The 15,210-nt window shown below is 35.8% G+C and overlaps 1 protein-coding gene across 3 annotated transcripts in view; it reads right to left on the bottom strand.

Moving 5' to 3' along the window:
• Positions 1–7,831: 7,831 nt before the first annotated feature.
• Positions 7,832–15,210, bottom strand: part of si:dkey-28a3.2 (uncharacterized) — a 116,371-nt gene continuing 108,992 nt past the window's right edge. For all 3 annotated transcript variants that reach the window (XM_028804035.2, XM_028804026.2, XM_028804019.2), the window contains one exon: positions 7,832–9,719. In XM_028804035.2, coding sequence (XP_028659868.1) covers positions 9,673–9,719 — 47 coding nt within the window. In that variant the 3' untranslated portion in view covers positions 7,832–9,672. The remainder of the gene's footprint in view (positions 9,720–15,210) is intronic.

The following is a 15,210-nucleotide window of genomic DNA, read 5'->3' on the forward strand; positions in this document are numbered from 1 at the left end:
TTTAAAGACACTTTAATAGCAATGGCTTTCATGCCATCATAATGTTGAAGCATTTTTTTCACTCTACTACTGGAATTTCTAATTTTGGGAAACTTATTTTGATACTTCAGGTCAATATACTCTTATGTGTACCTATTCAAAAGTTCAGTTCATACGACATTATTACAAAAACAAAAGCACGGTCCGTGTGGTCTGTGTCTCATTTAATCACATAATCTTTTAATGCCATAATAATACAAGGCCCAAAAATGTTGCCTTTCACATTTTCTACTCATCAAGCTTAAAGGTAAATAAATTTATGACATGATGAGTGACAAGTTGTGTGACTGCCTCAAGGCTCAGGGAAAAATGCTCAACTCTCACTCTAGCCACTGTGTAAGGTTTTCAGGTACTCGGTGGTTCTGCATGGGTATCTTCAGGTATGCCAGTTTTCTCCCACATCCTTAAGACACAACAGTTTGGTTAGTTTGAGTTCATGTGGGTGTGTGCGACTCCTGGTCTGCTGATTCTCTATGATGTTTGCATGTTCTCTACATGGCCACATATATTTCCTTTGGGTTACCCCACTTCTCACCACATCTCAGTGATGTCTAATTTACATTAACTGGTAACACTAAATTAGTCTGATACAAGTAGAGTGTGCACGTTTTTTGTTTGTACATTCCTCCACTTTTTCCATAGATCTTTCTGTTTCCTTTCACCCACCAAGTAAATCCAGTTTAAATTAACTGGTCTAGTGGGAGTAAGACTGCAGAAGTGTGACCTGTGATGGACTGGAATTTTGGTTATTTTGGCCATGTATCAAAGAATGTGAGCAAAGTTACCTGTTGTCATCAAAATTGTTATCTTCTAAAGAATCCTCTTCTGGTATCTCTCAGCACACAAAATGAATGGCAGTGAGACGTAAAGTATTATTAATACAAGCGAAAAAAAATTCATACAACAGAGAACATACAGCAGGGGTGTCAATCTCAAAGCCCGAAGCCTAGATGTGGCCCTTACAGCCTTGTAAAGTGGCAGGCTACATCAGTCTTCAAAACATGTTATATACAGTCCGCAAGTGTAAATGCAGGTGTAAATGGCTAGACTTTGCTTTAGCTACAAATTCTCACCAACAACAACATTTATTTAAATGGCATGTTTTCATACACATAATAATAATAATAATAATACATTTTATTTATTTGTAGGCACCTTTCTAAACAATTAAGGACACCAAACAATAGATAAAACACAAGATTATAAGCAAAACTAAAATACAAAAATTAAAATCAGACAGAGCAATTGTAATTAAAGAGAAAAAGCAGTCTTAAACGAGTTTTAAGTTTAGATTTGAAAAGTGAAAATAATTCAATATATCTAAGCTCAGATGGTAGTGAGTTCCAGAGCTGGTGAGCAGAGCAATTGAATGTTCTGCTCCCCACGGTGGTAAGACGGATGAAGGGGACAGTCAAGTGGAAGGAGGAAGAGGATCTAAGGGTACAGGAGGGAATGGCAACATGGAGGAGGTCAGACAGATATGGAGGGGCAAGGTTGTGGATAGCCTAAAAAGTTAACAGAAGAATTTTGAATTGAATGCGAAACTTAACTGGAAGCCAATGATGTAGCTCAATGTGCTTTACAAGATGTAGAAAGAAAAAAGAGAAATATAAAAATAAGATTAGACACCAGTATATGAACCACCACTTTCATTTGACTTTCTTTGTTGCTGTTACTTATTGGTGTCACTTATTCACACAGAACTGATCTCAGTTCTATGGCTGCTGGTAGTTTTTTAAACTGCGGAATAAGATACAGAATTACGAGGATCAGTGAGGTACAGTGGGTTCGGAAAGTATTCAGACCCCCTTCAATTTTTCACTCTTTGTCATATTGCAGCCATTTGCTAAAATCATTTAAATCAATTTTTTTCCTCATTAATGTACACACAGCACCCCATATTGACAGACAAAAAAAAGAATTTTTGAAATTGTTGCAGATTTATTAAAAAAGAAAAACTGAAATATCACATGGTCCTAAGTAATCAGACCCTTTGCTCAGTATTTAGTAGAAGCACCCTTTTGAGCTAATACAGCCAAGAGTCTTCTTGGGAAAGATGCAACAAGTTTTTCACACCTGGATTTGGGGATCCTCTGCCATTCCTCCTTGCAGATCCTCTCCAGTTCTGTCAGGCTGGATGGTAAACGTTGGTGGACAGCCATTTTTAAGTCTCTCCAGAGATGCTCAATTGGGTTTAAGTCAGGGCTCTGGCTGGGCCATTCAAGAACAGTCACAGAGTTGTTGTGAAGCCACTCCTTCGTTATTTTAGCTGTGTGCTTAGGGTCATTGTCTTGTTGGAAGGTAAACCTTCGGCCCAGTCTGAGGTCCTTAGCACTCTGGAGAAGGTTTTTGTCCAGGATATCCCTGTACTTGGCCGCATTCATCTTTCCCTCGATTGCAACCAGTCGTCCTATCCCTGCAGCTGAAAAACACCCCCACAGCATGATGCTGCCACCGCCATGCTTCACTGTGGGGACTGTATTGGACAAGTGATGAGCAGTGCCTGGTTGTCTCCACACATACCTCAGTGCAAGACACATGACAGCCCGCATGGAGTTTGCTAAAAGACACCTGAAGGACTCTGAGATGGTGAGAAATAAGATTCTCTGGTCTGATGAGACCAAGATAGAACTTTTTGGCCTTAATTCTAAGCGCTATGTGTGGAGACCATCCAACCTGACAGAACTGGAGAGGATCTGCAAGGAGGAATGGCAGAGGATCCCCAAATCCAGGTGTGAAAAACTTGTTGCATCTTTCCCAAGAAGACTCATGGCTGTATTAGCTCAAAAGGGTGCTTCTACTAAATACTGAGCAAAGGGTCTGAATACTTAGGACCATGTGATATTTCAGTTTTTCTTTTTAATAAATCTGCAACAATTTCAAAAATTCTTTTTTTTTGTCTGTCAATATGGGGTGCTGTGTGTACATTAATGAGGGAAAAAATTAATTTAAATGATTTTAACAAATGGCTGCAATATGACAAAAGAGTGAAAAATTGAAGGGGGTCTGAATACTTTCCGTACCCACTGTACCTATGTGTCTTGTTTGTACAGAAAATGTGTAGGTAGTTGTTTTTTGCCCTATGTTGAGTATTTAAAATGTTGCTTTTGACCATCAATAAATTTGAGTTAGGCACCCCAGACCCCATTATGAAAAGAATATCCGACAGAGAAAGAACTCTTCTGCCACCTACTGACCTGGAGGTCTTGTGGTCTTCATCCAGCCTTCTGAATTGTGCTGGTCATATTCTTGCAATGGATGCCCAGTGATTTCAATGTTGCCTGTTGTCCACCTTCTCTCTCTTTTTCTGAAATCCTTGGTGGTTTTCCTTCAAGGACACCACTCTGTCAAACAGTATCTTCCCTCCTCTTACCCTGGCACCCAAGAGCTGCCCCCTCCTGGGGAGGTTTTCTACATGTTTCCCTCTCCTGTGTCACCTTACTGCTATGCTTGCTTGCCAGCTGGACAATGAATTTCATAGAGTGAGTTTTAAGCCCTGCAACAAGACAGCTTAGAAAAAGCATATATAAAGAAGTAGAAAACACATGTTTAAAAATATTTTTTTCAAAATACCAGTATCAGGAATACAATAAAGCAATCAAGACTGTACATTGTTCAGTTTAAAAGACATAATGTAAAGAATATGAATGAATGGAGGAGAATATTGAATATAGATCTATCCAAGGCTGGTTTCTGTCTTGTGCCCAGTGTTGCCACTACAGAATCCCCATAATCATAAGGATGATAAAGATAAAAGAGATAGACGAATGAAAATCTACTACATAATAAAATGCTAAGGTATGCGTGTGTGTGTGTGTGTGTGTCTGTCTGGTCCTTAAGAGCAATCAGAGCAACTGAGTGGTCAGATTGGCTTTGGTGATGGAATCAAAAGAGGATGTTTGTGTGTGAGACACACAAGGAGGAGTAGAGTCATAGAAGGCACACTGAGAGTTGCCTTCAAAGATGGAAAGTACAAAAGCAGACAGGAGGTGAGCATGGTGCCTCAGAATGACCAAGTCCGAGAAGCAGAGGAACGCGTTGGACAGAAGGAGCACTGGTCAAGAGAGGTTCAGACACGCGAGGATACTGAGGGAAGGCATTGACGGTACACGTAGGGCAAGTGTCATTAAATATTTTTAAAATCTATTACGTGGCTTGTGAGACAACAATCTTCAGTTTAAAAGGCTAAACAAACAGCCTCAGCATAAACAAACATCTTTTCTCAAAGTACCAATAACAGTGCTGCAATGCTGTGACTTCAGGGACATCTTTGTCCATCATAGATGATTATGCAGTAAGCAGCACAGATAAACACACCCAGATAGGTGGATTCTGAGCTGTGTAAATGAGTAGCAGGTTAATGAAGCTGATGTAGCCTGGTCAATAGGTCTCTTTAGTTCAGTCAGCTCAAGGGTTTGGGAAGCCTTGATGTTACAGACCTGTTGGACTCTGTTAATGTGTAACTTTCAATAAGTAAACATGGGTTTATATGGCTTCAGTTTTTGTATTTTTACAAGGAAGTTGTAGATTTGTAACATTTTTTGTAGAGTATACTCTTACTAGAGCTTTATTCCATCCATCCATTATCCAACCCAATATATCCTAATTACAGGGTCACGCGGGTCTGCTAGAGCCAATAGCTTTATTTAATAACATATCTGAATTATTGGTTATACATAGTAACCACATTTACAGTACATTTCTCTTCTATTTTCAAACAAAAAAAGATTTAAGACACAATATGGTCTCTTCTATGTCACAAACTGTTTAAATCTAAAGAGAATTTTTGAAAGATGAATCACAGTTATATTGGGTTAAGAAGCAGAAATCAAAAAAAAGAATTGGTGGGATTCACTAGAACAGTAGCATAAAGGGTATTGCAGTAGCCCCTTAGCTCCAAAGCCCTTGGTTTAACTACCAGATCAGTCTGTGTGTGGTGTTTGCATGTTGCCCCAGCGTCTCCAATAATTTTTATCTTACATCAAAGAGCAATGGACAGTAAGTTAATTGGAGACTCTAATTTCACCAGAAATGAGTGAAAGTGAGGTTGGATATGGGAGTTCCTTTCCTGGTCGGTTCAACCCTGATGTTGCTGTGCAAGAATGTACCTCCCAACAACTCTAACTGGAAATGTTAGGGTATAAGGAACATAACATCTGAAGTGAGCATTTGTCAAAGCTGGTGATTAATGAGGAATGAGGCCCCTCCATGTTGGACAAGGCCAAGTTATAATTTATACAGTGTAAAAGGAGACTAGATGGTATTTATTCTACATTGAGGGAAAGTTTGGGGAATGCCAGTTTTGCCTGCATCAGTTAATTTTTGTTATTGTCAAAATTCAACATACATTTCACACACTTACGAATGCTTTGAAATTACTTCAGTTTTTTTTTTGCCCAACACCTTCTGACTAACTGCTACAAGATGTCACACTTTTTGGAGCTCCCTTCTATTGTTTGGCCCTCTAGACCTGAAAACCGCTAATTTTTGGGATATTTTGTGCAGGATATTACACCCTTATGACAAAGAGTAAACCAATAGGTGTCTTCAGTAAAAATGATCAATAGAACTTGAACGTGTGTTCCACATAAGCTGACCCCAGGGGTTCACCCCCTAATGGGATATAAGGGGTTAACGTTACTCTGAATCACAAAACTTACAATGTGGATTGTCGCTTTATTCTGTTTTGAGGCTGCCAAGTTTTAATATTTTTTGATATTTGATTCCTTACCAGCGGTGCTGGAAGGTTACCACTTCTTTAACACTGCAAGAAGTTAAAAAAATGACAAATTTCAAACATAAGCATTTGGGGTATAACTGTAGACTATTTCAAGGTCAGGGATTATGACTATGATGATATTTTTAATCCTTTACTAGACATCTAGTCCTCTATGAGCCTCCATCAGAGGGTGTTTTATTAGAGGGTGAAAAATGACAGATATGTATTACAATCAAGAACATTTAGACTTTAAACATTTATATTGAAGCATACATTGTAATATTGCAAATATGTAATGCACTATTCCTATTCATTATGTACTGCTGAAACAAATCATTACATTTCTTATGAATAACCAGAGTTAGGGCAGCTTATGCTAATTCTGACTTTCTGATTTTAACAGTTAAACAAAAGGTCTGCATCAACAATATCAGTTTCAGTTTATTATTTTGTACAGTACATTTCACTGAGTGTAGGCTCACGTAAGTTTATAGTTAAATGCATTTAAAAAGGTTAAAAATTACTAACAACATAAACAGACAAATTTGTTTCAACACACAGGTAAAAAGACACTGATCTCTGTAAATTCTACAAACACTACTGGCAGAAAACAATAACATTTAAACTAAAGGAGATGAACCTCATCTTGTGTCTCGGCTGAGATGAAGAGGACTAGTAGTGGTAGTGGTAGTAGTAGAGGCTTTTCTGGCAAAGACTGATCATTGGGAGTATGTGACACCATTATCACAAATGCCCTAGCCTAAATCCCATTCACAAGCTACTGGATGACTTGGACATAGCAGTATATCAAGAGAGTAAATTGACTATCATTCAAGATGCATCACATATTAAATTTAGGGGTGGTCTCTTACCCAATCAAGCTTTTCTACTTTTCTTCCAGTTTTGTTTTCCAATAATATTGCTTTTCTCTTTGAACTGGATGTTACAAGGTACAATTTCTAAATAAAACTGCAAAACAAATGATTGGTGCAACAATTTGTGAATACTTTAAAAGAAGTGGTCAGTTTCTCTAGTGACTGCCTGTATTTACTACATATACATTAAGTCTTACCTACCCGAATTTTTGTCCTATCCAGACAGCGTTACTGCCTTGTGCCCATTGCAGGATGAATGAAATATCTGAGAATCTGCCAACATTAAGTGAAGAAACAAAAACATTTACTTGTTTACAATCATATATTTTCTTTCTTCTAAGATTAAAGTGTCATAATTCATACCAATTCATCGCTTTTTGACTGAAAATGCTCATTATTAAATATTCCACAGTGTCTTCAATGCATAGCAAAGATATTAACAAAGAAGTACATTTCTTTAAAAAAAAATGCCATTTAGATAAAAAAGAAAGAAAATTTTTAAATACCGGTACAGTATATCATTAATTAGGAAATAAGTGAAACATTTACTCTAAAATAAATCAGTGTGTTGAACTCTACTACTGAAATTATAATTTTAAAAATGTGTTTCATACAATATACCGTATCTGCTATATGCTATATAGTATTGACTAAAGAAAATGACACATGGTCCTAGTGTTCAAAGTAAAGTAGTCGATTATTGCTGTAATGTGTGGTTTTCTTAAACGTACAGCGCACTAAGAAGAAATTTAAATAAACAAGTGTGAAAACCATACCTGGACAATAAGGAAACATAAAATAAATGCATGCATATTTTATAAATTTCTTAAGAATGCAAATTGTATAACACAGGGTAGGTCTATAATACACAGCAGAGATTAAGCACACACAGTAGAACTACTAACTAAGAGGTTGAATAAATCAAGAAATTCGACAACTGGCTGTAATGAAAGCCAATAGCCATGTTATATATTGCTTCATGTATCATAGCTGAGAACATATGCTTAAAGTACCTGTTCTGGCTTTCATTAACCCCAACACAAAAAATATAATTCTCTTAATAGCAAAAACAGGCTTGAACAGTTAAGGCTGTAAAAAAGCTAGATAACCTTACTGTATACAAAAAGTAATTGAAGCACAATTGAAACTGTAAGACATGGTTTATAAATGATAAAACTATCAATGAGAAATAACAGGCACAATTTCAGTCTTTTATTACCTCCATTCGCTTAGATATATGTAAATAAATAATACTTTTAAGTGAAAGATAATCATGAAATAAATACAGTTTATTCCAAATACTACAAATAACAAAAAATGAATGAATTCTTATGAAATAAGATTATGGCATTAGAATTTATAAGCACAGTGGGATGTCAAAATTTGAACAAAATAAAATTGATCATGGGGAGGTAGGTACACCTGGGAAAAGTAAAGCTTCTCAGTTGGAATGTTTTAGTAATAATTTGTTAACACATTTAAGAAGATGATTTACCAGCCTGTTCCAATTGATTACAATTTTTTATCAAAAAGTTACTTATTTATCAACATCTGTCCTAAACCTCAAACACAAGGTCATATGTATTGTCTTCAAGCATGCTCTTCAACCTTAGGAACAAGCTGACGCCAGAACAACAAGTCAGTGATGTCATGGCTGTCTACAGTACAAGTTTAAACAGGCAAACACTAGCACATACATTTTGGCTTGTTAGTACGTAACCATCATTAACACAATTGTTTTTATCTAAGTCAAAACTCCAATGCAGTTTGGTTAAGTGCTTAAACCAATTTTTTCATTTCAGTTTACTCCCTTTCCTAAAGAACATTAAACAGCATTTTTTTGCCAATGCCAAGTATAGTTGTCAGTATAGAAAACTAAAAGCTTGACTTGTTTAATGGTGGGGGAGGATCTATAGCTTTTATTAATGCTGGTTTTGTACACCTTTATAAAAATATATAGTTAATTTCATCTGCTAAGTGTTCATTCAATGTTTTGTATTCACTGTCTGTATAACCCAAAACTTTGTGCTTCTATAATGATTTAAGTTTATTTCTCACAGGTAAAGAAAAAAAAAACTATATAAAAACATTCATAGGTTCAAGTATTTGACATGATTGTTATATAATTAAAACAAAAATGTTTAAAATATATCAAAATAAACTCAGTAAGGAACATGTGTAGTTGAGCAGGATCTACAAAGAAAATTTCATGTCTGACGAAAAACAAAAGCTCCTTATGCACATGAAAATACGTTCATAAAGTGGAGCACCTTGGACTCGGATAGTACAAGGCAGCAAAACATACACTTTGGCTGACCAGAACCACCAAGGTCTAACAGCTGGATCACCATCCTTTCACAGTGCCAAGCAAAAGAAATAAACAGACCTTCCAAATATTTATGAGTCTACCTTCAACTATTGGGAGTAATTTTCTACACCATTATAAGACAAGTAAAATAATTTACATTGTGCATGATAAAAAAGCAAATAAAAAAAAACGAAAGGTGCTAATGAATCTATATGACATAAATAAGACCTCTTTCTGTTACAAGCAAAAATATAATAATGATGCCACAAGTTATCAATTTTCAAATTTGACTGCACTCATTCACAAGTCCACATCGTAGCCAATAGTACACAAGGTAAGATGCGTTTCTTAATGTGTTGGGTGGTCCCAGATGCAAGCTTAAAAGGAGGGTAGCTAGCAGAAAATCTGTATTATGAGGCACCATCTTGAGCACTGAAGCTCATGATCAGTGAAATGGAAGGCCAGATGCTTAACTGACAGAAGTAAAATGCTCTTGTCTGGGATTTAATGAAATGTTATGAACATCCTCTCAATGCTCAAGGTCCACTGTCTCCATACTCTGTCTACACTCTGGCAGTGATTTCAAAAAGAAAAAGTTTTGGATCTTCTTTCCAATAAATTGATCAACATATAGATGTTTTCCATTTTTATTGATTGGCCAAATGGTTCTGTTCCTAGGAGGATTAATAATAAGGAGAACGGGATTATGAAGATTTCTTGACTTGTTTTCTTCAAGGATGCTTTCGATGATCGACTCTTTTTTGTCTTCCCTGAGGGTCTGGTGAAAAAAATAAATGAGAGATACGTTTATAGTAATTATTCACTTTTGAAAGCCCTACAGACAAAAGTAAGCTAATGGGAACACTATTTCAAAATGTATTGGCAACTATAGAGATTTAAAGGTAAACTATATTAATTCTAAAACAGCTTAACACATTTCAGTAATTCAATAAAACTCTTTTGTGAAGCAATATCTGAAGTACTTTGTACCTGGTTAACCTAATTATTGCTTATATAACTGGTATAACTTGTAATGTGGTAGTTTTAGGTACAAAAAGAAAAACAGTTTGCTTGAAATTAAGAAAAAATGTTACACTGACCCTATCTTCATTATTTACTTTCTCCTCATTTCCCACCCTTACTTTACTCATATTTTGTTTTTTTTTCTTAAATATTAACATTTACACATCAAAATGTGGTTGTTGACAGTCAAAATCAAATATGTGAAATATTAACTCATTAGCCAATACGCAACAGCACTTAGCCATTACTTATGTTCTGTTGCTACTTAGCTAGCCAACAAATCATTTATGAGAGTTTAGTCCTTTAATTTTTTTGTCTGTGAGTAGCCCATGACATAGTTAGTCATGATCATTTTTCCCAGTACATTTTAACTTCAGTAAAGACCTTCTTTTCATGGGACCCAACTTAATTCCATGTAGTGTGAGATGGAATTTTGGTGCTGCTGCTCTGAGCAGGTGGTTGAAGAGCAATGAAGTAGAATTAAAACTAGTTTATTCTTTAAAATTGCTACTTTTAGTTGCTGTAAAATTCATAAATTGTTTATAAGCTACAGATTGCTGTTTTGGCTACATAGAAGCCAAAAAGAAGGTGCCTATCATGGTGGAAACTGTACCAGGGTACCCTAACTCTCTGATTGGATGTCTGTCTTGTTTTTCTGAATGGATGACTAGTAATTTCCTCAAATAGGGTAAAAAAATTGAAATCTTAGACATTAGTAAATATTAAAATAATGAGGGTATCAGAAATAAACTTGATCCCTTAGCATTAAAAGTCAAGGTGAAAGTAAAGAGTTAAGTGTAATCATGGATTTTGACCTAAACTTTAAATTGCTTATTAACCATATTACTAAAACTGCATTTTTTCACTTAAGGAATATAGCAAAAGTGAGACCTTTTATAACTTTACAAAGACTATGAAAAGTTAGTTCATGCTTCTGCTTACAGTTGGGTAGATTACTATAATGCACTCCTAACTGGTCTACCTAAGACAGACATCAATTGGTTGCAATTAGTGTAGAATGCAGCAGATAGAAACTTAAATAAAAAAAAAAAATCTGAGCACATCTCGCCAGTTTAGCATTATTACATTGGTTATCTGTGTCTTTTAGAATTGACTTTAAAATACTATTAATGGTATATAAAGCCTTAAATAATCTTGCTCCTCCCTATATTAAGAATTCCTGTCCCCTACATTCCAAATTGTAACTTTAGAATAATAAGCAGAGCACTATTAGAAGATCTAAGAGCCAAACATAAAAGAAATAGCAAGGCAGCCTTTTACTGTTATGCAACAAAAATCTTGACTACTTTACAAATAAGGTTTAAGGTTTCTTTATTTAGTCATGTTTACACAAGAAAACATGAAATTTGCCTTCTCAGTTGTATCTAATAACAGACAGAATGAAATAAAACAAACAAATAGAAACAAGAAAGGTTAAGGTAAGGCAGTTAGATAATACATATTTGCACCAAAAAAAGAGTATATATATCAAAACCTTAATCATTATCTCCGATATTTTTTATTGAAAAGTCGTATGGCACTAGGAAGAAAGGAGTTTCTGGAGCGATTTGTGTGGGTTTTCAGAGCGACTATCCTTCCTGATTTACTGAAGTTTAGTTCTACATGTAATGGATGACTCTGATCAGTTGAGATGATTTTCAGTTTCTTTAACATTGCCCTCTGACACACACTAGTCAAATCATCTACATCAGCCCCAATAACTTTAGCTGTATACTTCGTGATCTGCTGGAGCTTTTTTTGAGTTTTGGTTTGTCAAACTATTAAACCAGGCAATGAAACTGAAAGTGATCATAGACTGGATCATACTGCGATTGAAGGACAACATGAGGTCCTTGTCTACTTTAAATAGTTTGAGTTTATGGAGGTGAAATAAGCACTGGTTGCATTTAGAAAACATTTTTTTGTATTTGTATTCCAGTCAAGATTGTTATCTAGGTAAGTTCCTAAGTATTCATAGTCAGTCACTATTTCTACCTCCTCTCCCAGAACTACAATAGGTGAACATACAGATTTCTGTCTCTTAAAATCAAATATTTCTTTGGTCTTTTTTACATTCAGAGTGAGAGAGTTTTTATTGCACCAGTTTACCATACAGTCCACTTGATTTAGATAGCGGCTTTCATCCTCCCCAGATATGCGTCCTATGATCATGGTGTCACCCGCATACTTGATAATGGAGCAGTGGTCATTATTCTGTCTCAGGTCATTTGTGTACAGAGTAAACAGTAATGGTGATAAGACACACCCCTGTGGACTTCCTGTGTTTGAATGAATGACTATTGAAAAAGTGTCCTGAACTTTAACTGTCTGTGAACGGTTTAAAAGAAAGTTCTGAATCCATAGTGTAATAAATGGGTTTACATTCATACTGTTCAATTTCCCAATCAGTATATGAGGCTGTATAGTATTGAACGCTGAAGAAAAATCCAAAAATAGTGCTCTGACATATGAACCAGGCTGATCAAGAAAGGTGTAGATTTGATGTAAGATAACAAGCGGAGCATCTTCCACACTTCTGTTTGCACAATAAGCAAATTGATTGTTGTCTTGAAAAGACTTTGTCTCTGTCATTAAAAAGTTTTTCACCAAATGTTCACAGCATTTCATTGGAATAGATGTAAGTGCCACTGGTCTGTAATCATTTAAACAGCTTGGCCTCGAAACCTCAGATACAGGGGTAATGATTGTTTCCACAGATTAGATACAATACCACAGGGTCAGAGACCAGTTAAAAAACAAATGAAAAACTGGAGAGAGCTACTTAAAGCAAGACTTTAAGAGCCAACCTGATATGCCGTCTGGTCCCACTGTACTGTTTGTTATGCCCTGCCGCAAGCCTTTCTCCACTTCAGTTAAACTGAACCCCATCACAGCAGAATTTCTGGTGTTTTTATACAGCATCTCCTTTATTTCTGTATTTTGGGTGCTGAAATCACTTGTTTCAAATCTGGCAAAAAAGTTATTCAGTTCATCTGCTACAAGCTTGTGGTGTTTGTCAGCTGGAAAATTCACATTCTTTTTAGAGCCCAGTCCTCTAATTGTTTTTAGTCCCTTCCAGACCTGCTTTGGATTGTTATCATTAAACCACCTCTTGATTTTTCCCCATACATCTTTTAATTTTGTTTAATTAACCTGTTAATCCTTTGCTGTAAAATCTGCTTATCTTCTATCTTATTTTCTTGATGTGCATGTTGCTTTTCCAATAGTAATGCTTTAACCTCTTTAGTGATCCATGGCTTACTGTTTGGGTACAACTTGACAGTTTTTTCCTTAATGATCATGGACTCACAGAATTGAATATATTCGCTGACAGTGTAAGTGGCCTCATGCAGTGACTGTTGGATTAGCAACAAACTACACGTTGCTGAAAAAAACTTCAGCACTAATAAGGATCTCAAGAATTGTGTTTTATAAACAAATTAAAATATCATAAGGGATATCTGAAAAGTAACTTTCATATTCCATTGTTGCCAATGAGTGAGGAAACTGCAATTATTGCAGTGATACTGAATATATAATTAGACACAATCCAGACATCTCACTTTGGAGTTGTCATTCATCACATACCATTTTGAAAAGACAAAGAAAGATGATATTGACAACAGCACAAAACTGACAACTGACCTAAAATATTTACAAAGTGTGGATCTTACTTATTAGGAGACTTTACAATATGATATGGTCTCCAAAAAAAGTTTTCTTTAATGTATGCAGTACTTGATTAAACTTTGAGGTGTGTTTTCTGACAGGAGTCTGCAGGACTCACAGGATCCGACTTAGCTCTTAGCAGATGAGAAGTAGTTTTGGGGCTGCAGGAGGAAGCAGGTAGGACTGAAGTATAAGCAGATGGGAAGGGGATTAAAAATATCACACCCATGCAAATATCTGGACTTAACATTAGCACAATGACCCACCATAAGCCTACTGTTAAAAAGGCATAAAATCCTACTTATTTACTGGTTTTGTGTTATCACCTTGCCCCGATTTCAATTTGTGAAGAGATTTAGTTGCATTTCACTTTGAACATCCTGGAATTAAACTAGTGCTAATAAGAAATACTATGATTTCTCAATAACAAAACAATACTTATTCTGATTGTCTACTGGCTGCCATCCTCAATAGTCAAGTAAACGAGCTGCAAAATTTCCTAGATAAAGTGATTATTCACTATATCTAGAACTGTATTTTTATTACAATCTCTGTGAAACAGTAAGGAAATTTTAGAAAGCATGGATGATGTGCCATTAAATACATCTAAAATATACAGCACATATTTCTTCACTTTAACATTAAGAAAGTTGAAGAGGGTATAATGTGTTTTATGTGAAGGTTAGCAATGTATAAAGCTTTAATCTGATTTTAAGTTACAGTCATATGAAAAAGTTTGGGAACCCCTCTCAGCCTGCATAATAATTTACTCTACTTTCAACAAAAAAGATAACAGTGGTATGTCTTTCATTTCCTAGGAACACTTGAGTACTGGGGGTGTTTTCCGAACAAAGATTTTTAGTGAAGCAGTATTTAATTGTATGAAATTAAATCAAATGTGAAAAACTGGCTGTGCAAAAATTTGGGTACCCTTGCAATTTTGCTGATTTGAATGTATGTAACTGCTCAGTACTGATTACTTGCAACGCCAAATTGGTTGGATTAGCTCGTTAAGCCTTGAACTTCATAGACAGGTATGTCCAATCATGAGAAAAGAGGTATTTAAGGCGGTCAATTGCAAGTTGTGCTTTCCTTTGACTCTCCTCTGAAGAGTGACAGCATGGGATCCTCAAAGCAACTCTCAAAAGATCTGAAAACAAAGATTGTTCAGTATCATCGTTTAGGGGAAGGCTACAAAAAGCTATCTCAGAGGTTTAAACTGTCAGTTTTAACTGTAAGGAATGTAATCAGGAAATGGAAGGCCACAAGCTAAGAAAAATACAGGAGCGGCATATGTGCAGGATTGTGAGAATGGTTACAGACAACCCACAGATCACCTCCAAAAACCTACAAGAACATCTTGCTGCAGATGGTGTATCTGTACCTTGTTCTACAATTCAACACAATGTGCACAAAGAACATCTGTATGGCAGGGTGATGTGAAAGAAGCCCTTTCTGTATTCACGCCATAAACAGAGTCGCTTGTTGTATGCAAATGCTCATTTAGACATGCCAGATTCATTTTGGAACAAAGTGCTCTGGACTGATGAGACAAAAATTGAGTTATATGGTCATAA

This window comes from Erpetoichthys calabaricus, chromosome 1, assembly GCF_900747795.2.
Source record: "Erpetoichthys calabaricus chromosome 1, fErpCal1.3, whole genome shotgun sequence".
NCBI lineage: Eukaryota > Metazoa > Chordata > Cladistia > Polypteriformes > Polypteridae > Erpetoichthys > Erpetoichthys calabaricus.